Source organism: Mesitornis unicolor, unplaced genomic scaffold, assembly GCF_000695765.1.
Source record: "Mesitornis unicolor isolate BGI_N332 unplaced genomic scaffold, ASM69576v1 scaffold38245, whole genome shotgun sequence".
NCBI classification, from domain to species: domain Eukaryota; kingdom Metazoa; phylum Chordata; class Aves; order Mesitornithiformes; family Mesitornithidae; genus Mesitornis; species Mesitornis unicolor.
The window spans coordinates 58,277-80,872 of NW_010186875.1; the positions used below are offsets into that span (position 1 = coordinate 58,277).

A 22,596-nucleotide genomic window follows, 5' to 3' on the forward strand; every position below is an offset into this window, starting at 1 on the left:
ACAGGTTTGCCATGGGCTCTGCCCCATCTTCTCTGCTTACCTGGCCAGATACCATCAAACCTTCACAGCAGCAATGCCTGAAGAGGTGCCCTTGCTGCTCTCTCAGGAGGAGCAAGCTGGCCCTCCAAACTTCAAGCTGCAAATGAAAAACCTATTTTTGGCAGAAAAACATTAAGAGATGAATGCAGCAAAAGAACACACAGACTGGGAAAACGTCTAAGTACAATGAGGGCACTTTAAACCAAGGGTGCCATACGACTGTTCAGACAACAGAGAGGCAAACAAGTACTTTCAGTGACAGCCCTTTGGAAGGGGGTAAAACAGAAGCATAAGCAAGTTTGCTACATTTTATACATCAACAGTGGCACCACTTTGCTAGATAAAATGCTTCTCCTTCCCCAGTAATATCACTTAAATCCAAATTACTACAAAGACGGATATGTGTTAGGGGTAATTATACATGGTGACTATAAAGGCCTTGGACCTAACAGATTGGAGTTATTTTTTATTTGGCTGTGTCGATCACCGTATCTGTGAATGCTCACTTTAAAATAACAGGGCCGAGAAAGTCTTCTCAAAATCTGAATGCAGACTTCTGGGTTTGGCCAACATGCCTTCAGCAACAGTAAGCCTGCGCTGCTGTGAGTGCTGCTCTGTGCTATGCCCTCAATTTTGTGTTTGTGCTCAGGTGTGAGTTTACAGACAATTATCCTTGCTTTTCCTGCCTGACTCTATTCCTGCTAGCTACTTGCCTCTGGAAGATCATTCCCCAAGTCTGACAAGCTAGCACCTATTATAATCTTATAAATACAGATATAAATCACCGAGGCAAAGAGAGAAAGGTTTGACACATTTCCTGGAATGATATAAGCAACCCTGAGCAAACAGAGCATTTCCCACACGGACAATAATCAGCTGTTCCTACCACTGGGAGAAGATGTAGCACAACAGGAGTCACGGTTTCGCTGAACTCCTGGGCTAAGTAACCACCGCCACACCGATAAACCACCATATGCTTAACACTTATTTGCTGTCATAGCAGCATCATGATTATGAAATAATACTTTGTAAAAGCAGAAATCTAACTGGCAAAGACTTCAATCAGTTAAGTCTTCACTGAACCTACACAGGTTTCAACCTCATTTGCCCTTCCTAAAAACATCATGTGCTTAAACAAAGGCTCAAAAGGCATAAATTAGTTTTATGTACAAGATCAGTACAGTTCCTAAGTACTTCCACAGTTTGTTTTTAAATCACTTCAGCATTCAGCAAGGTAAGGTGACAACTGCCTTTCAGAGGTGCTGGTCACCAGTGCCTTGTCTAGAAGCCAAGATTCGAGTCATGTTGTGTGAGTTTGGAAGGCAGTTGCTGAAAGCTGCTCCCCTTCCCTCTACTCCCCCAGAGTCCAGCCAAACTTTATTACAGATGCAAAAAGGCAAGGTTGCGCTGTGCCTTTTGGTATCCATCTGATCCCTCTGAAGTAGGCTGGCAGCAAAGGGTTCAGCATATCAAAATGGATGCCTTCATAAAAGTTATGCTGTTGTTTTTCCTTGTCTCTAACTTCAGGTCCTGCAGGAAGGAGGCTGGAAGAGCTTGCAGAAGGATGTATTTTTATATCTGTAGGAGATTTTGCACCCAGACGTTTTGTTGTCAGGCATTTCTCTGCTATGTACAAACAGCCCTGGTTTCTAAAAGCCAACCAACAAGCACCCACCAGAAGCAAAAGTTCTCAGTGCCATGGATTTGGGGTTAAATGGCTTAAAGGAATCACTTCTCCCTTGTACCTCTTTACCCTCAAAATAATTGTTTGTAAGTTAAAGACAAGCCTAGCATTTCAAGACACCGTATACGCCAGGCACCTCTGTTGCTGAGACAACAAAGCCATGAAGGATTTATGGTACTCAACAAGTAGTGGTGTCAGCCACTGCCAATGACAGCGGGCAACAATCTCTTCTGAACATTAAATTCGATTATGAGTTCCCATATAAGTGTAATAGCCAACTTCCACAAAGAATGCTTTCCTATATGCCTGGCAGCAAATGTCAGATTAACATACAAGCGTCTTCTTTCCCAGATTTCCTGTGGTTCTTAACACAACAAATATTAGGTGCAACCACTCATCTGGCCGTAGATGAGTACAGATGCAGGAGTTAAAAGGACAGAAGGACACATGATTTTTATTGCAACTTTAAGCCATAGGCAGCTCTACGTTACTTGCAAGGCCCTGTATGTTCTAAAAGAAGGTTAAATTAAGTTCTGCGGGAGTTACAACAAAAATACAGTACAGGTGACTGTTAATTCTGTGCCAGTTTCTAGTAACTTAAGAGTAGATATTTTTTAAAAAAGAGTAATTGTGCTGAGGTATAAAACTTAAATGTGGACTCTGAGGATTGTCTGTATTACTTCCTAATAAATGTGGTATTTGCATGTAACACAACTATTCCCAACTTACCAACCCAGTATTTCTGTACAGTGTTACACACCAAAACAGCTTGACAATGTTAATTAACATGCTGCTTACGCTGTTAAAAGAACTTTAGCAGCTCATATCAAATTTAAAAACAAGACTTCATCCTCATTGTACCAAAATCACTTTAATAATCTGATGCATTTTGCCACAATACAATTTGTTCTGTTTTCATGACAGTCATACAGCTTGGACATGAAAACAGATTAATTAGTTTCACATTTTGTTCACATTTTCAAATTGGGCAATGTTTTAGCTGTCCTACCTTGCACTGACTCAACGCTAGAAACAGATGTCTGCACAAGAACATTCCCGTCATTGTCACAGCCCTGCGACTCAGACGACTTCAAGCCATTCTCACCAGTTCGGGAACAAACCTGAAATTTAAGGCCTCCATGGACCCAGTTCAGGCAACTGCAGACACGACAGTCCCTTGCGGGAGCATAAGTGGTCCCTAGACCACGCTATGAACCAGAAGGACCAATACTGCAGGAGAGTGCACGGGCTCTGAGGTCCCACCACACTTTCCCCTCCCCCTCCCCCTTTTTGATCTTATTTCGTGCACTTGAGAAAAGGGATCAGCATAATCCCCCTCTGTGCTGGAAAACTGCAAGCAGAAAGCTTCCAGGAATGCTTTAAATAAAAGATGTCTTCTGGAGAACAGGAGCAGGTGTAGAATAAAATAACTATTTTTGTTTAACTAAGATTAAGAACATAATTATTTTGTAGATCCACTTCATTTGTCAAAAAGCTGTACGGTCCTAACTCAAAATAACACATTAAAGCTCAAAGGCATGATCCTCTCTCGATACAGATGAACACATGCTACATAAACCAAGAAAATATATAAACATGACTGTTAAAAAGCCAGTTGGAAAACATAATAACCCCAAATATACATCACACTATTTTAACAAAATAATATTTAATGATGACAGTTTAAGTTTGCAATTACATGCCATTCTTGAGCAAAATATCACTTCTACTTATTGCAAAAGTTTTAAAACTGGAAAAACAACTGAAGCATTTATTCATTTATATGTCAGTTGAAGATGAAAAGCCCTGCCAAGGGCTACACTGTCATAGTGTAGCACATCTTTCTCTTCTCTTTTAAAGAGCAGTAAAGGTAAAAATAAGTTAAAAAAATAAAAAAGATGGTACTGGCAATATCTAATGATCAATGAATCTGCTACTGCAATAAATTTGCTTAAAACAAAGCTCTTCCTTTAATGGTTTTTACACAGCAGGCTCCTGGTATGAAAAGGGGATGACTGATGCCGGCTTACAATGTGGCTCTATAGTAAACTATGCCCGCTTTACTATCAACTCACCTCTTACGAAACCCCCTTTTCTGCCCACCGTGCAATCAATTTAACGAAGATCCAAATAGCGTACAGTTCAAACTTGCAAATAAATCCCACTCCCCTCCTTCCCGTCCACGGTTATTAGAAGAATGGCAAGTCACAAGTCACTGGAAATTATTTTATCTGTTTACTTTTATTGACCAGGATCGCGTATTGCATTCAAGTGAGCCAAGGAAAAGGAGCAATGGCTTCACACCTCCACACTACGTGAGAAATGAAGACGAGTACCAACTCCAAGGCACAGCACTATGAATTATGCCTGACTGCAGGAGCTCGCTCACATGGTGTCTAAAAGAGCAAAAATAAAGCATTATCCCTATGAAATTCTGCATCCGTTTTCTTCCCATAATAAAAATACCAGGTTCAGCACACTGCAGGGCTTTACATAAAAGGAAACTGGTGGCAAGAAAAAGGCCATCGTCCAGAATAATCACTACTTTCATCTTGATAGTCTCCAAAACAAACAAATCGTCATAAACTTACAAGGGAAATAAAGAAAAGGCAAATCACTGAGAAACCCCCCCTTCTCCAAACTGTCATTTCTCTTCTCCATCCTGAAGTATCACCAGTTCAACTGCACTCGGATCACAAAGGCAGCAATCATGGAGATGGGGTTATTTACCCAAAAAAAGAACATGAAACTTCACCTTCCAGCTGCTCCCCTGCTACAAGCAAGACCACCTTCCAGGCCATCACAGAACAACTCTTTGGGGTGAAAAACCCCACATTTTTGTTACATACTTAACCACAGTAACAACATCCTGATCCACAACTGGGGCTACCATGAATTACTCCAGTACTATTACAGTGACATTCTCTGGCTTCACGATTCAACCATGCTTTCCAGGAAAAACACTTGTAGTCTAAATTTTCCCCATAATTTTGGCTAGCCAGCGTAAGGCAAAAACACGTCCAGGGGCCAGCTTCTCTTCTTGAGGCCAACACACTGAAACAGCTGACTTTATACATTCCTCAAAGTTGTGACTATTCAAAGGTAGGACTTGCTAATACTAATTTTGGGTGCAAAAGGCAAGAAAAAATCAATATAAAAAGACAAGAAAAATGGTTAATGATGAAAACATGGAGACAATTCACCTGCAAGCTGGAAAGAAGAGCAAAACTAAGGATGACAGATAGAAAAGATGACAGATTGCATAATCGAGACCACCTCAGTTTTCTAACTGACACAATCAAATAAACAGTTAATATTAACATTTAAGAGAGTTAGAAATAAGAGAGATACACCAACTGGTGCAAAAGATATTATATGATTTTGTAGTTTATTTTAAAACTATATTTAAAATATATAAAACCAGTATGAAATCACAGCCACACAGAATCACACAGGTTCAAAGAGAGAGGTCATCTAGTCAAACCTCCAGTTCAAAGCAAGACAAGTGGGAACAGGGCGTTTGGGAGCCTTGTCTAGTTGGATTTTGAGCATCTCCAAGGATGGATGTGCCACTTCTAGACTCCTTTCAGTGTCTGAAAATCTTCATGGTAATTGCCCCCCCACTTTTACCAAGTTGCAAATTCCCTTGTCCCAGTCTGTCCCCACTGCCTCTTGCCCGTCCATCGTGAACCTCTTTTTTCCAGTGAGATTCAATGACAAGGAGATGGGACCTCTGCTCCAAGCAACTGCCTTAGATTTTTAGTATTTATATGAAATATTCCCATCTACACACAAATAGTGTAAGATGTAACTGGAACATGTATCAACAGATAAATCAGTACCTTGTTATTCCTGAAGTCCTGTATAGTCAGTATGGTTTGTCCATTTTTTTTTAAACTCAAATAGTCAATCTATTCAACTGACAATATTTAAAATATGATGAGGTGACAAGGCAGCAAAATCCTTGCAATTTCATCAACTGTGATATGTAGACATTGGAGCAGCTGTTTCTTCTATCCTATATGCTGTATTAGAGGGATCTTATCTGCTAAAACTTTACCAAATGCTTATGAACAGTATTTTCAAGGCATACAGAAATGAAGTGTTTAATGCCAGAGTAAAAGGGGAGAAAATTAAATTTAAAGACACAACTGCAGTCTTTAAAGTCGCAGTTACGTATAATCCAAAAGATGGAAAGGGGTGACATTTACAAGAATATCACAGATACAATTAAGAATTCTATTTCATAAACCATCTAGCATTTTAATGAAAAAAGTTAATTCTCAATGGAATTTTAAAATGTAGATGAAGAAAAATTAACATGTAATTACACAGTGAAATTATCATAGCTTTATTCTAAAATCGAAGGAGGGGAGCCTCCTGTATCATTGCTACTTAAAAGCATCTTTTGTTAGTTTATTTTACACACTATTTTTATTTCAAGCTAGGGTTTCTATACTGCACCAGCGTTATCCCAAAATGTTAATCAGCTGTGCCTGACAGAATTCCCCAGCGACCTGCAGCAAGTGCTGATGCTTCCACTAATACCCAGTCTTGAGCAACTCACTTTTGTTAGATTTCCCAGGATGAGGAGTTTGCTTTAGCTCCATCCTTCCATTTCCAGATCACCTTTCCGTGATTAGCAGAGCTGAGACCGCAGACAGAACCGAGCCTACACGCTCAGCTCCATCAGCGATGGACATCCATTTTGCTCAGGATCTAAAATCCAGGCAGACTCATACACTATTGCTTCTGATCTTAATTAAAACCAGAATTGCTTTAAATGAATGTTAATGGCTACCACATAAAGCACAATTCAAGAACAGCAATGGATACTGAATGATGCAGCTTCACTAACTGGATGTGCAGACTGACAACATTCAAATTAATAGCTGTAGCATCAATTAAAAATACCTCCTGAGAAGGTCCCTTGACAAAGCAGCTCCAAAACGCCTTGACCTCATCTATCCTCAAATGAAATAACATGAAAAACAAAGCAGTAGTGACCATGTTAGATGCAGGAGCTCTCAACAACACCTGCCTTGCGCGGGGAAAACAAAACAAAAGCAGGGAAAACCTCCAGCCTCCACTGACATCCGATCAACAAACTGGTACTTCTTTTTAAAAGCACAATTAATAGTTGCTGGGGTAGATACACTGTCTTTATTCAAAAAAGCTGATGTAAAATGACGCCCGAAAGTGTGTGCGGATGCATTTTTAGTGTACATTCCCACTTTTCAGAAGGAAGTTGCCTGATCTGGTGTTTATTTAATTTTGTTTTTCAAGCTGTTCTCTTGGAAGGAGGCCGGGTGAGTTTTGTTCACTCTGCACAGATAACTTCGACACTCCCAGCCCCAGGGCAATGGTCGGTAGCAGAGGACGGTGCTTACCTGCTGGGCCTGGTACCGCTGCTGGGCCTGCGACAGGTACTGGGCCTGGGGCGGCAGGTGCTGCGGCTGCTGGTTGTAGTATGGCTGCTGGCCTTACCACTCACGCCCTGCTGGCCATACTGCGGTGGGATCTGCTGGGAGAGACAAGCAAACGCATGAGTTGAGGCAGGAGGACGCAAAATCAAGCTACATCACATCTGCATGGCAACCTGACCAGAAGTGATACCCTCGGCAACACACCTGACCCAAAAGTCCTACTTTTTACTCAGCCCTCAGTGCAAGCCCTTGGATCCTCTTGCCTGAGCAGGAGGAAGCCCAAATGCTCTGTGTAGTTACTCTTTACCAGAAATGCTTCTAAGGGAAACGCTATGCTTCTGAACATTGTGATCCTGTAATGTCCAGTCTTAAAATACAGGAGCAGTTATTTTAAATGTTTGCTCTCCACAGGCACACTATTGAGGCAGATCCACAGAGGAATCATTCTCATGCACTGGCCCAAAAGTAGAACTGTCTTAGGAAGAAAAAAAAAAAAAAGACAACTCTAAAATAGATTTTGAAAGGGAAATGTCTTTTTTTTGGAGCAATAAAGTTCAATTTTTTGTGAAGTGTTTTGCCCACAACCCTTAGGTTTTCAGGTTTTGTGTATACAGGTATGTTTAGGCTTTACACAAAACAACATGGGGTTTGGCTCAATCTCTCTCAGTCTCCTCCTTCCATCAAGATAAATCTTAAAAAAGTCAAACAAAACCAAACAAAAAACCCCCACACATTAACACAAAAAAGCCAAAAAACCAGCACCAAAATAACCCCCCACCCCAACAAAACCAACATACCAGTGCAACACAAAATAATCTGTTACAGGTCTTATTAAGAGAAATCAGCACATCTCATGCACTGAGAAACCCACACACTCCCTAAGAATTTAGGTTACAAAAGCAAGTCAATTATAAAGTCAGAGGAATTTTCTGCATCTCCTTACTCAGTAAGCCCTGAATCAATAGACTCTGACATTTTCTTGAGATATTTGAAAAAGCACACTTTCAAAACGCTTCTGATATTGTGCTTATGTTGCCTCTGTTTTTTCCCCTACACACTGCTATTTAGTACTATTTGCAGTGAATGCCAGATGCAACATAGGACTTCTCCCTTCCAGAACGGGTCTCCCATTGATCCTGCACATCCCTACCCTAAGAAAATGTCTCCAATACCTGAGCAGAACTGAAGTGCTTTGATCTCCGAATTGTTCCCACTGAGTCTCTGATACATCGATAAATCTGTTTACTCAACACGTAAACACATACCTGTTCTACCTAAAGTTAGCTTACTACATTCATTCAACAATACAGTAGTATTTGCTAGGCGATAACAAGAATATAAAGCCAAATTTAAACACGTGTGCAGGTTGTTTTTCTGATCATAACCTGGTCTGCTCCTATTACTTCTGCCAGAAGCTGGTAGTTCAGTTTCCTTTACCATCATTTCACAGGTACTCAGATGTTTCAGTGACCAAAGTAACCCTCTTCTGACAAATACCCTCTCCCTGCTGATGCATAAACGAGGCTGATATCATACAGCCTAAAAGGGGTGCGCTGGAGCATCATCAGGCAGAGAAGACAGCTGGAGCCTGGGATCTGACAGGAGCCCACATGGTGATTTGCCTCTCGGCTGCAAAGGTCGCAGAGCCTGGACTGGTTCCTAGGAAATGCTGAGGAGAAACCTATGGTGTGGTCCATCTGGATCTCAGTAATGCTAGGAAGAGAAGGAAGGATGTCCTGACAGCAATATACGGGCTTCTGGAAGAAGAAAAAGAGAATGTGAATACCCAGTTGACAGGATGGTGACAAAGCAAGAGATCAGCTTCATTAGGTACCAGAGCATTTCTGGAGTAAAGATACTTGTACAGGAAGGCTGGAGCTCACCTGAATATAGGAGCCAGGTCACTGGTACCTAAGGATCAAGAAAATGAAATGTTGAACTGAAGAGAAAGGTTTAGAAGAACACATGGCTCAAAAGCCTAGCATTGCTATGACAAATGAAGACATGGAGGTGCCGAGTCATCAAGTGAAGATGTCAAGAAGATTCGAAGAATGAAAACAGACACAGATGACTGCAGAGTAACTAGGGCAGCAAGAAGAAAATCCAACAATACACTGCCTTCCACACAAGGCAGGGAGTAGAAGAAAAATTGGATCCCTGGGACGTCAAGCTTCAAACAGAAGCACCAGCAGCAGTCGTACCAGAAACCTGGTAGAAGGGAGACAATTACTGAGTGGCTATTTTGTGTCATCCTAGGATATAAATACACAGGGAAGGCAGCTGGTGACGTACGAACATTACATGCTACACAGAGTTCAGGAACAAACCTAAACAAAACTCCACCTCACCAAGCAGCAGGAGCTTGGTCAGATCAGGGAGAGTGCTGGGACCACCAGGGACGGCTGGACTACGGTGACACTGGCAGCAGCAAACCGAGCGACATCAGCAAAGGCACAGTGCAGCTGTACAAAGGGAGATTTCAGCTCCTTCCATGCAAACTGAGCAAGTGACCAAGCAGAGACCAAGGTTTCACACAGCTGCCAAAGGCTGCTCCATGGAGCTGCTGGTTTGGGAGCCTGCACAAGGAGCCACTGCCCTTGGCTCCATCCTGAACAGCAGGAGTCATCTCCTCATACATCCTACGGCTGCAGAGCCACGACTCATCAGCAACCGTACCACAGTCAAATTGAGCATCCCTACAGGAACAACGAAAATCAAGGCATCTACTACCGTTGTGCTCAACTTCAAAAAGTGCAACTACATAAAAAGGAGAAAGCTTGTTAAAAGGAAGCTCTAACAGACAGCTACAAGAAATAACATCTGACTGGCAGCATCAAAGCTGCTTAACAACCACACGGAAGGCACAAAACCAATATGCACCACCTATTAGGAAAGACTTGAGAAGAGCAAAGGACATCAGCATGGCTCATCACAGGTTTCAAGAACCAAAAAGGCATCCTTCAATTAGCCAACACCAAGTCCAAGTGAGGAAAACAGAAAAGATTGTAAACTCTGGCACTTCAAATGTAACAAGGCAGGCCAGAAAGAACAGGAGGAGCAGCGAGGAAAGGGAATCAAATGAGTAATGAATCATTTCTTCAAGCACATCAAGAGCAGGAGGTCTGCCAGGGAGTCTGAAGTGCCAAGTGATGATCAAGGTATAAAAGGAGATTCAGAGAAAACGGGGGCCATCACAGAGAATAATCTTTTGCACTGGTGTGCACTGTGGAGAAATCTCGAGAGGTTCCCATGCTGGAGTCCTCCTTTGTGAGGGACTCAATGGATGTGTCTGCATCTGACAGGACTCTTCATAGGACAAACCAACAAATGAATGGTAAGAAAGGCTCAAGACCATACCGTACCACCACAGCGGTCTACACAAATTCCAGTATGGCACAGCTGAATTACTAATGACGGGACACAGCCTCTGACTTGAAGCTGCTTTGGTAGGTGAGGACTGGAGTACAAACAAAAACAACTCCACAAAAGAAAAGACCAAAACCAAACCCCCACAAAACAACAAATCAGAGATGTGAGTAATTTCAGACTATAAAGGACCGATGACTGTTCTGGATAAATCAGGACAGACAAGAATGAAGATCAGAATTAGGAAACACCAACACAGTTTTTGCAAAGGAAAATCCCTCCCTACAGACTTCTTGGGCTTACTAGGAAGGGTCAAACAAAGGTTCAGAGAAATGTAATGAGAACGATCAAAGGTATGAAACAGTTTTCATATGAAGAAGCTATGACCCTTTGTGTATGGAAAAGAACCCAAGAAATAAGAATATGATGGAAAGCTACAAAACTATCTTATTCACCACATCAGTTCATAGGCAATACATGGTATAAGCAAGTAGGAGCAACCTTTGAAACAAGAGAGATGGGTCCTCTCGTCACAGAGGTGGCAGATGTTTGCAACTCCTTGCCACGTGACGTTTTGAAAGCTGAAAGTTTACATGGGCTCAAAGACTGGACAAGTTCAGGGAAGAGACATCTTCTGAAGGTCACCAAATACACAGAGCCACATCTGGCTCAGGAAGTCCCTGAACTGAAAACAGTTGGAGGCCTGGAGAGGACTGGGGGAGCATCACCACATGCTTGCTTTGCTCCGACCCTTCTCAGGCACCCAATCAAAGTCTCTTCTGGGGACTGGATATGGGGCTACACAAGCCCTCGATCTGGTGCGATGCAGCCATGGCTATGTCCTGGCCACCTCTTTGTGGTGTCATTTGTGCCTTGTGCGAAAGCAGTGAACATTTGCTTAGTGTATGTTAATTTTTAAAACTAAAATGTAACAGAATTAGTGTGTTAGCATAAGTACACTAACAAATTTGCGAGGCACTAAGTAACAAACATAAGCAACCTGAAGGAGCAATAAGACCTTGACTGCCAGAAGCTGGGAGACTGCTCCCATTTCTTAAATGCTTTCCCTAGCAATCTGCTTGCAGACACTGGTGTACAGAAAGGGCACTGGGCTTTTCTTCTGACCTTATGTATCAGTTACTTATGTTGATATTTTCCTCCATATTCTCCCAATCCAAACTTAAAAAAAACACAAACCAAAACACACACATGCAAAAAGCAACAATAATCCTAATGCTACCCGTAATTTTAGATGCTATAGTCTCTAGTGCAGAGACCCATCCCTGCTGCCTTATACTGAACACTCAGGATAATTTCTGTGGCTATTTAAATAAATAACAAGCAACAGCATGCAAATTAATCCTCCTGCTTTACTGATGGGGATCACAAGATACCGCTTATGGACAAATGTTTATTAAACAGCATATAAAAATGCTTAATTAAAATCTCCCCAGAACAAAACAAATCTGAAGTCAATTACTTACAATGCTTGGAGTGAATGACCCGACCATCCTCCTCCTTCCCAAGGTAAACCCTCCCTCCCTTTCTCCCTTACACCCGCACTTTTTGTGGCCACACAAGGCAGGAGATGAGAATTTGGAGAACTCTGGCATGCCTGTGGTAACGCACACATTTTTGGGACGGTTCAGAGAGAACACACCCGAGTTTGAATCTGTTTCTAGGCACACACGGAAACTGATAATTGCTTTGCCTCCTATCTGACTCGCTCAGTACAAACAGCATTATTTTGGGAGACGTATGACTGACCATCAGGGATTAAACCACTCTGAACGTGAACAAAGAAAGGGTGACAATAAAAGAGGAACGAAATTGGCAGACAGAATGAAGAGGTGGGAGAAATCCAATTAAACCTATAACTTTGCCCATTATCTTTAATTCTTGCTTGAACAAGGGGTCTTGTGGCAGACATTCTTTGTCCAGGTAATACCTTGAGAGTAATGGAAGTTTTAAGCCATTTTTGCATGCGTAATCCATAACTGATGTCAAAGGAGAAGGATCATTAGAAAGCATTACAGTCATTATAATAATTTTTAAAATTAAAATGTAACAGAATTAGTATGTTAGCACAGGTACACTAATAAAACCAGGAATATGCAGCTGTTGCACTTTTAAACCATCCTAATGGCTGTATCTGGTCAATAATGGAAGAAACTTTGTGTGAACCCTATCACGAAAAGCTCTGCCACATCACTCTGGGACCCAGAGGAGATGTCAGTCACCATGGCAGGATCATGGAAAGAGTCCTGGCACCATCAGTCACCGCTTCTCTCTGCCATCTATTTGGTGCCCAAAAAGTAAGGCAGACCCTGGATCATGTCGGGAGCAGGCAACTGCACCGCTTGGAAGTCTTGGACAACAGCATCATGATATAAAAATCTGGGGGGAAAGGGTGTGTCTGGCCCTGATTACCCCAACTCCAGAGGCAGGGGTGGCAGTCACAGGCAAGAGTGACACCACTACCTGGATTAATGGTCTGCTTTGCTGGGAAACAGCCCTGAACTTTGCGAAATAAGTGCCATTTTCAGAAATGTAATAATCAGTGACGTTCCACCTTCCTAGCAACTATAACACTGCAATTCTACAGAATTTAGGATACAAAATGTAGAGCGAGTGGGATTCCCAGGAAAAAAAAAAGCAAACCACCACCTGCTATTTCACATCAGGAGTAAAACAGCACATTCTTGCAGCCAACAAGACGTTATAGCCAAATTTAATTCTAATTCTTTTAAATTTACAGGGGTCACTTCAGTACTAACTACAAAGAAAGCTGTTGCACAGTTCCCATCACACCTTCAAATAAAACTCTCAAGATTCTCTGAAACATATACTCCTTTGTTCTTAGATTTCTGAAGGCAGACTTCTGCCAAAACGTAAGTATTTCCCTCCAGAAATTCAAACCATGCATTTCTCCATACTTTTGAATAGAAAGTTATATGGGAAAATTAACCCTCCGACTTTGGTGTACTTAAAAACAAATAAAATATGTTCCTATCTGGAACTTCTGAATTCACGTAACCCTAGGTCTTCATCTGTATGTTTAGCTGGATTATAGAAAGAAAAAAAAATACAATGTGCTTATACAGCCCTTATGAATCCTCTGGCACACATTCAGTGGCAGCGAAGATGCTGTCACAGTTGGAGCAGCACGGTCTCTGGTCTCAAATGCCCACATCCAACCCTTGTTCACACACAGCCTTAACAAAGGCTCCAAGTCCTTCCCACTGAATGACAAAAAAAGTTCTAAAAGGAAACCGAGTAAAAAGCTGGGTGTTAATGTCAAGGCTATTAATCAGAGGTAAATGAGAAATCCTGATGCTAAGGCGTTTTATTCATACACTCTATAAATTCTGTTACTTCTTACCACTTAGCTTTGACCTTTTGACAATACGTTGGTCACCACGCTCACCTACGTTACTGTCTCTCCCAGACTGCTTGTCTTTACCTTGAAGTATGAACTTTAAAATCTTATTAAGAGCCTTTAAAATACTGACACTGGGCCTGACAGTGGTCCCCTCTGTAACCCAGAGCAAGAAAGCCAAAGGATAAAAAGCGTGTTTCTGTGTCACGGCACAATAATCCCCAGCCCGGGACTCGCAAGGTAGCGGATTTTGCAGAGTCATTAAATGTGAGTCAACGCTGGAGACTGCAGTGCAGCACACAGCTCTGCAACCCAGCGCAGACACAGGAAGGAGCCCGCACCAAACGCCGCGCTGGGGTCACTTCCCGCTCTGTAGAGGGTGAACTGGGTCAGAGGGAGACCCACGCTCTTGCAGACCGACTCTACTTGTACACAAGCCAGGTCATTTAGAAAGGGAGCTGGAGTATCTCTACTACATGCTGCAGCCTGCAATGCAGTCACAGCCTGTGCTAGTGCTACCGTGCAGGACAGAAAGGACAGGACTTCAAACACATGCCTGTAACCCCCTTTTTCCTCAAAAAGTGCACAGCAGCACGATAACACCAGTTGTCGGTGCCATGTATATGGCATCAAATATGTACCTGTCACCAGGTGCTCTCTATATGCTGCCTTTTACTGTAGCTTAAATCAAAGCAACGCAAACTAACCCATTATTAGTACAGGCAATTTTCCTCTCTTTTAAAAAAGTGAAACTATAAAAAAATAGAATGTAAAAAACCTACTGAGATTACATGATTAAAAAACTCTCCAGTCAGAAAATATAGATGTTAAGGTTCCAAAAGCAACATTAACTGAGCCATGTTGCACATGTATAGCACCTTCTCTTTCTGATTTATGTTGTCAAAGGCATTTCATAAAATACAGAGGATGTGAAATGTGGCTCAGTTAATGTGGCTGCTAGAATCTTATCATTTATGTTTCCTGACTTCTTAGCTGTGCAACCTTCACATCTTATTAACATAGTTTTTTGCATAGACTGTGGTATGGAATAGTACTTATGTTTTATGTATTGACATATTTTTGATGTACTGAGATTTTGAATAAGTTTGCTATTCTTCATGATGAGAGCCAAATAAATAAAGACTACTACCACAAAATAGTCAATCATTTATAAGGAAAAGCAATATCTCTCCTTCCAAAAAAGAACACTTTGATTCCCTTGTCAGAAATTGATGAAAACTACCTCTGCCATAAATGCTAAACCTGTGCCAATATCACAACCATCTCCCCCTCCCATCTTCCCCTAAAACAGGCAAACAAACAAAAATAAAAAAATTTGCATGTCTCGGATGAACTAAAATTAGTTTCAGGGGAGAGGTAAACAGCTGAGTCGAGAAATAATAGGAAGAAATTTTTCCTACAGGAGAGCCTCGGAGTGTTGATTTGTACACTGCATTACAGTTTGAACTAGAGCAACATTCGGTCCTTTCTAAAAATTAAGGGATGAAAATATGATAATCTTTAGGAAGAGATTTCCATATCGTTATATCCATCCCTTCGGACCAACACCACAGAGGAGACTGAAAATCTGCAACAGAATTTTTTTCAGAAGCGCTATTTTGATATATTGTATTAAAAACAGAGAAAAATCATCGTGCCTATATATATACGCACACACGTACACACACACTGAAATGATGAGTCAGGCAAGATAGCTATTCTTAAACTCTGCCTTTTTTAAAAAGAAAAGTGATCAAAACAATTATGAGGGATACCTTATAAGGGATAAGATTACTTTAGCTTGTAATCTGCTTAAATATTTGATTTCCATTTTACAAACCAATATAAGAAAAAGCACATCAGAACTGCCACAACCAAGGCAAGCTGCACCTCATCCCTGTGGTGTCTCCAGTGGTTGGAGACCACTGGACTCTCACTGCACTAACAGCACAAAACTCACTTACAAAACATCAGCCATTAAAGAAAAATGCAAAACCCTGCGTTTAACCTGATTTTTAATCATATAACAAATGACTTCTCACAGAGTACTTCTTGTACATCTATGAATGGACTAGACAACAGTCATTGGTCCCCAAATCCTGTATTTGCCATTTATTCTCCAGCAAATTGGTAACAGTTTTGACCACTATTTAAAATAAAAGATGGTTAAGAAAATACAGATAAACATTTTTCTTCAGGCAAGTTTTGCAGTGCCATTCAAACCTTCTAAAGCAGGGAACACAAATGCGAGGTATGGGTTGAGAGTGAATAGCTGGTAATCTAAGCGCATGAGTAATCCTCCATTTGTATGCATTTATACACAGAGAAACTCCCAACACTTCACTACTGGAGACTGAAAAATCCCTCTGTAAAAGAGCTTTCACTCTGCATTTCTACTGGCACACAATCTTGGTAGCTGGAAGAAATTCAAACATTATTCTTTAATTGCAGTAGAGAGAGAAGGCAGAACGCACACACTCCCTGTTTACCATTGCATCCCCAAATTTTGCACAGCCTTGAGTTTGTCTTCTTTCTTCCAATCTCTTTCAACAGAGAAGGGTGTTTTTTAATTCACTCACGTGCTCCTCTAATGATATCAATCTTGATGAATACTGGTTTTACCATTACTAAGTTCAATGGCTTTCAGGGCCATTCATTTCAGATTGTTCCAAGTTGTTTCCTGTATCTCTTAAAAACAGCAAGAGAAGAACATAAAGTATCTTCCCTCAGCACTGGTGAGTCCACACCTGGAGCACTGTGCTCAGTTCTGGGCTCCCCAGTACAAGGGAGACATGGACATACTGGAGAGAGTTCAATGAATGGCCTCGAAGATGATGAAGGGGCTGGTGCACCTCTTCTGTGAGGAAATTCTGAGAGAGCTGGGACTGCTGAAGGCTCAGGGAGATCTTACCAATGCGTGTAAATACCTGAAGAGAGCGTGCAAAGAAGGTGGAGTCAGGCTCTTCCCAGTGGTGCCCAGTGACAGGACCAGAGGCAATGGGCACAAACTGAACCCCAGGAGGTTTCCTCTGAGCACCAGCCAACACCTTTTCACTGTGAGCGTGATCGAGCACCGGCCCAGGTTGCCCAGAGAAGTTGTGAGTTTCCATCCCTGGAGATATACAGAAGCCATCCAGACATGGCCCTGTGCAACCGGCTCCAGGTGGCCCTGCTTGAGCAGTGGGGGACTGGACCAGACGACCTCCAGAGGTCCCTTCCAACCTCAACCATTTGTGATTTAATAACGTGGAGCTGCCCTAAACACGCTTAAATTTAGCGTCCAGGTACAAAGTTAACAGCTAAAGGGCACATCCAATTTCTGCTCTTGAACACAGAACCTCTGGTTTAGGCCTAGACACCTTTGACAAGATCGCCACTTTTGAGTTAGGCCCACACCTCGGTCTCCTGGGCCTGACTCCGAAACAGCAGGGCAGCAGGTTGCTGTTACACACAGCAAGCCATCTCCAGTCCTTCACTTTTCTAAGGGATATCACACTTTTAATAATGAAAAACTTGCCATGCACATGCAGCGGGAGAACAGATTTACAGCTCTTTGTGCTCTCACTATGGATTTCAATCCCCAAATAGTGTCCACAGCACAGGAGGTCAACACACAAAAGAAAAAGGCATGACCTCCCACAGCTATCATTTAGGTTCAGCAATTTCTGTGACAAATGTAGTCATTTGTACAGTCCAAATTCTGCCAGTTTCTTCTACTACAGCAGGATCAAAACCATACTTTTCATCTGGACACTACAAATTCCCCACAGCAAGGAACCCTGAGGCAAACAGAGCGACTGGCTGAACCAACTGGATGGGAAAATTTGATTACATCTCTACCAGTCCAGCATAATTTATTATCTTGCAGCACAGCATTAACTGCCCGAGATCAGGACCCCATTTCTGTGGCACAGTTCCCTCAACAACATTTCTGCCAATCCAGGCAAACACTATGGAGTACTTATGTTTGCTTGGAAAAATAAAAAATACAAAGCAACCCCTATCCAAAACCTTTCCTCTTTGGATGAGTTTGACCAAACAGCATCAGCAATTAAAAAAATTATTATTTCTTTTTTTAAAAGAGGAAGATGTAAATCTTTTGTGCTGGCTTTTCTTTCCCTTTCTCTATTGGGAACAGATAAAAACCAAGTCACCCTCTAAGAGTACTTACATAACAGTCCAAACATTACCTCTCACAGCTGTAATACAGCCATGACTTCAAATATTGCTGCAAGTGTTTTTAAAAGAAAACTTTCAAACCCCTCCTTGTAGTCACGGGGTTTAGATATTTGATTTATTCAATTTGTATTATTTAATTTGACCTATTACTTGGCACTAGGAAACATCACAAGAACCCTGACAGAAACATCAAAGACACGAACCTTATACATTCATGGCTGAAACCACATGGCACATCATAATTTCTTAAATAATTACAGTTTTATTATACTCTGAATACGATAATTATTGTAAATTATTCCTCATATAAGTTACCACAAGTAAGTCTTAGAAACATCTGCTATATGTAAGTATCTGAATACAGATAATCCAATTCATGTAACATTAAACTCAAAATGGAACAGAAAAAACAAACAAGAACCTTTATCATCATAACATCACTTATCAAAAACAATGTTTAGATTAACTGAAAATAGCCTCTGAAAAACTTACGAAGAATCAACCATCAAGCTCATTCATCCATTCTGCTAACCTTTTTTAATTAATATTGCAAGTAATCGTAACTCAAATATTTTGCTCCATCAGTTAATCTTTATAATACTTTCTATTCATTCAAAGCATCCAAGCATCTCTAGTACACCCATGCATGCTCCTTCCCTTCCTTGAAAGCTTAAAACCTCACCCCACCCCGCCAATTCTGGTCGTTTTGGGCTATTCCGAACACCTATTTTGTTTAAGCATTCACAAAACAGATTCTTACACTCACAATAAAACGCTTCCTTCTCATTTATGGCCAGACTGAAGTAATATCTATCTGTACACAAAATTAACACACAAGTGTATAATTGTAGTTTTATGCTCAAGTGCTCCAATTATGCACTTTAAACCACTTTAAAGGATCCATCAGGAACATTCAATACCTCCAAACTGCAAAGTCTAGAGGAGTGTCTTTTGACAAAACAGCTGCATTGCAAGGAAATCTTTCAGTTAAAAACAAAGAAATTCATAAACTTCAGGGGTTTTTTACTCCAAGACACCCAGACTGCAAAGCACGGTGGGACCTGCCTGGAGCAGCGCGTTTTCCCAAAAATAACAGCCAAGGAGGAAGCCGAAGAGTTTGTTCTGCTTTTGTGCAATGAAGGTGTCAGTCAAGGATGGACACAACTGAGGGCCCTGCACCTTCCCCACTTCACTTCCAAGGTAACTGCAATTCCCCACGCATGCTCTCTGAATATGCAGTCCTCTGCGTTCTCAATTCTTCTCAAAACATACTGTTACAAAGCAGCCTTTTCCAAAAGTACTGCAGGAGGTGACGACCAACATTTTTTTGGTTACATAAAGAAATTTCTCTGCACACATCGTGGTGAAGGGAAATCTCTGTAATGCATCTGACTTTGAAGTGGATTACAAGTGCTCACACAATGCATCCGGCTTTTTCATCCAGACTGGTGCGAAAGTCTTGCATATTCTTGCTTTATTTAGTTTATCAGAACAATTTAAAGTGGTGGCTGCCTCCTCAACTCCAGCAGACATAAGGGAACGTAAGGACAAAATTATTTCTGTTGTTTCCTATGACACATATACCAACTTCTTCATAAATAAGAGGTGGGGAAATTAGGAATGGTAAAAACAGTAAGCATAACAAGAAGGTAGATTCTTACTGCATTAAAAAGCAACAAGGTGTTCCTGCTCCGGCAGGGGGATTGGACTAGATGATCTTTTGAGGTCCCTTCCAATCCCTAACGTTCTGTGATTCTGTGAAAGAAAAGGGCTTCAGGCTGACTCAAAGCAGGTTAAATAGTGAGGCCGCGTTGGCAAAGATTTTCCCCAATAAAACCAAGAAAATGGACACGGTAGCTTACAGGAAGAAAAAGGAAACCCTCTGTACAGCCCATACGGGATTTAGGATCAGGTGTCAGGTGCGTGTAGTCACTGTTTGCTGCCCATCACCACAGAGATGAGAAGAGCCTATTTAGGGGTCACAGCCCTCAAAGAGAGATCACAAGCACCAGGCAGAGACTCAAAATAGCAGTTGCTGCTGTAGTTTTCCAGAGGGGCCAAGAGAGTGCTAAGCTCTTCCAAAGGCGATGGAAAAAGCAAGCGTGTCTCAGGAGGAAGCTGTTCAAAGCTGCTCTGCAGGAAGCGCTCCATGTGGAAACGCTCCTGAGCTCCTCATCTAATAAATACACCAGGTGGGTTCACAACTGCCCACCTCTGCACGCTGCTCCCCCACACTAAAACAGCAGAAACTAATGGCCAGCCTTGTGCTGGCTGGGCACACAGAAACAGCTCAACATGGTCAGATGAACCCAGAAGTGGCCCTGCAGCCACCAGATGGGCTGGCTTTGGCGGCTGCTGCTGAATTGCAGAGTCTTTGGGTTTGGTTTTCCTGGGCTTTCCTCATCCTCTGAACCCAAATCCTCAATTCTCACTTTCCAAAAAAACCACCCCGTATGCAAAGTAACAACTTCCAGCTCCCCACAAGAGAGGACATGCGGAGTCCTCCAAGATACTGATGCCATGAGAAAGTGCAGTTGAAAGTGAAGCTGCCAAAGGAGCATCTCCCCATGACTTTCAGGGAGGACACTGCCTTTTTGGGCCTCCTCAAATGCAGACACTTAAATTCTGCCATAAAATTTAACCCACTTTAGGCAGGAAAGCTGTCATTGCAGCTCTCACCCAGAATGACACCCAAGGGAAAAGCAGTGATGTGGGGAGGGGGATGCACACACAGTTCCCTCTCTCTCTCTTCCTCCCAGGAAGCAGAAACGAGTAATTCATGCATTTCAGAGACATTATTTGCATGAAAGTAAAGCCACTTCATAAAATGCAAGTGGGTAATGCCCATTTATATTAGTTTTTTAATATTATTAGGTCAGTGATCACTTTTCTACTTTGGTAGTTACATATTTAAGCTTCCCATTTGGTCTGGCAAATCTCTCTCTGGGCATCAGGTATACTTTACCGGCTACAGCATAGGTCAGGCACGAGTGTCTAAGATTAAAAACTAAGCTTCCGTTTTTGCAGTTGCATAACTATTTAAAATATTTCAAACAACAGGTCTATATTTCTCAGCAGCTGTATATACCCTCCAGAGCACAGGGTTCACATGTCCTGAAGAAGAACAGGTTAAGTTACATTTTTAATTTTAAAAGCAGGTATTTTCAATACTTAGTTTTGCTCTGAAGTACACAAATCTGATTTTTTGAGAGTATAAAACCAGGGAGAAAAGCTTAGGAAGCAGCCCTGTCTGCTTTGGAGGGAGTACTTACCCATCTGCCCTTCTGGCCAGAGGTTTAATAGATTTCTATTTTTATAAAGGACAGAAGGGGAGGGGGTGGCTCCATCAGTTTCCTACAGAAACCCAGCTGCCAAACTGGATGTGCCAAAGGGGAATTTTAGGGAATTTTAAAGAGATAACCTCTGCTGAGACTGCAATGTCAGCTTTGTAACCTCATGACTGGAACATGTGCAGTGAATGCTGGATTGAAAAAGCTGTGCTATGGGAGTTAGAAGAAAGAAAAGGAGAAAACACGAACAGCACGAACTGGGATTATGACTCTGTGATGTGAAGGGGACTGGAGCTCAAAAACACTGTTAGTTCACTATGAAAAAATACATCTATAGAGTAAGCTCGCTTTGATTCGGGTGTTTATTGATAACCTACGTGCACTTCCATGCTCTCAGACCTCGTACGGTCGCTGCATTTTGTGCTGATGCTGTTGTTCCATTTAGCAGTTCAGCTGCAGCGTGTTTTAAATGACACGCGGAGCAAAACTGACCTCTGGGTTAAAATATTCAGCACAGAAATTGGGGAGTGCAGGTCAAGCAGGGAAGAGGAAAGGGAGAGGAAGAGGAGCATTGCCAATTAAAAGCAAACAACAATTAAAAATAATTAAAGAGCCTGTGCTTTTTCAGTCTGGTCCTTCAGCTTCTACTCAGCTTTTCTTCCATGTCAAGAGGTAAAAATACAACTAAATCCCCTCACTTTAAAATTATCAAGACCCTTAATTTTACTAAAAACAGATAAAATAAAGAGTTATGGCAAGAAGTACTATTTACTCACCAAGACCACAACGTTTGAAGAAATTCTGTAAGCTAAGAAAGCTGCAAAACATTTGTGATTCAAAACCAAGATCAACGCTCAGAACAGTAACAACAGCCCAACCACCCACACAAACAGTAGCCACAAACACCTTCAGAGGTCTATAACAATGTACTGCCAAGGAAGGGAATAGCATTAAAAGTCTTACTCGGGGATCAAAAAGGTGAAATTAGTGATTTTCACTTAGGTAAATTTCTATATCGAATTATTTCTATACTACATTTCTATACTTTTGCATAAGACCCCATTACAAAACACCTCCAGCGTGCACCTGTTTTCTCCCTCTCCTCACACACACAGCAGTGTTTGCAAAACCCATCCCTCCAACTACATTTAAAATAGATGGGGAAGATGATGTCACCACATTTCACCTAGAGGAGAAGCAGCAATAAATACCCTTGTGCAGCGAAAGCAGGAA

The 22,596-nt window shown here is 41.7% G+C and overlaps 1 protein-coding gene across 1 annotated transcript in view; it reads right to left on the reverse strand.

The window, feature by feature from the left end:
• The window catches only part of LOC104541259 (AT-rich interactive domain-containing protein 1B-like), a 62,347-nt gene that overhangs the window by 8,205 nt on the left and 31,546 nt on the right, over positions 1-22,596 (reverse strand). The window contains exon 2 of the mRNA XM_010185264.1: positions 7,114-7,244. Coding sequence (XP_010183566.1) covers positions 7,114-7,244 — 131 coding nt within the window. The remainder of the gene's footprint in view (positions 1-7,113; positions 7,245-22,596) is intronic.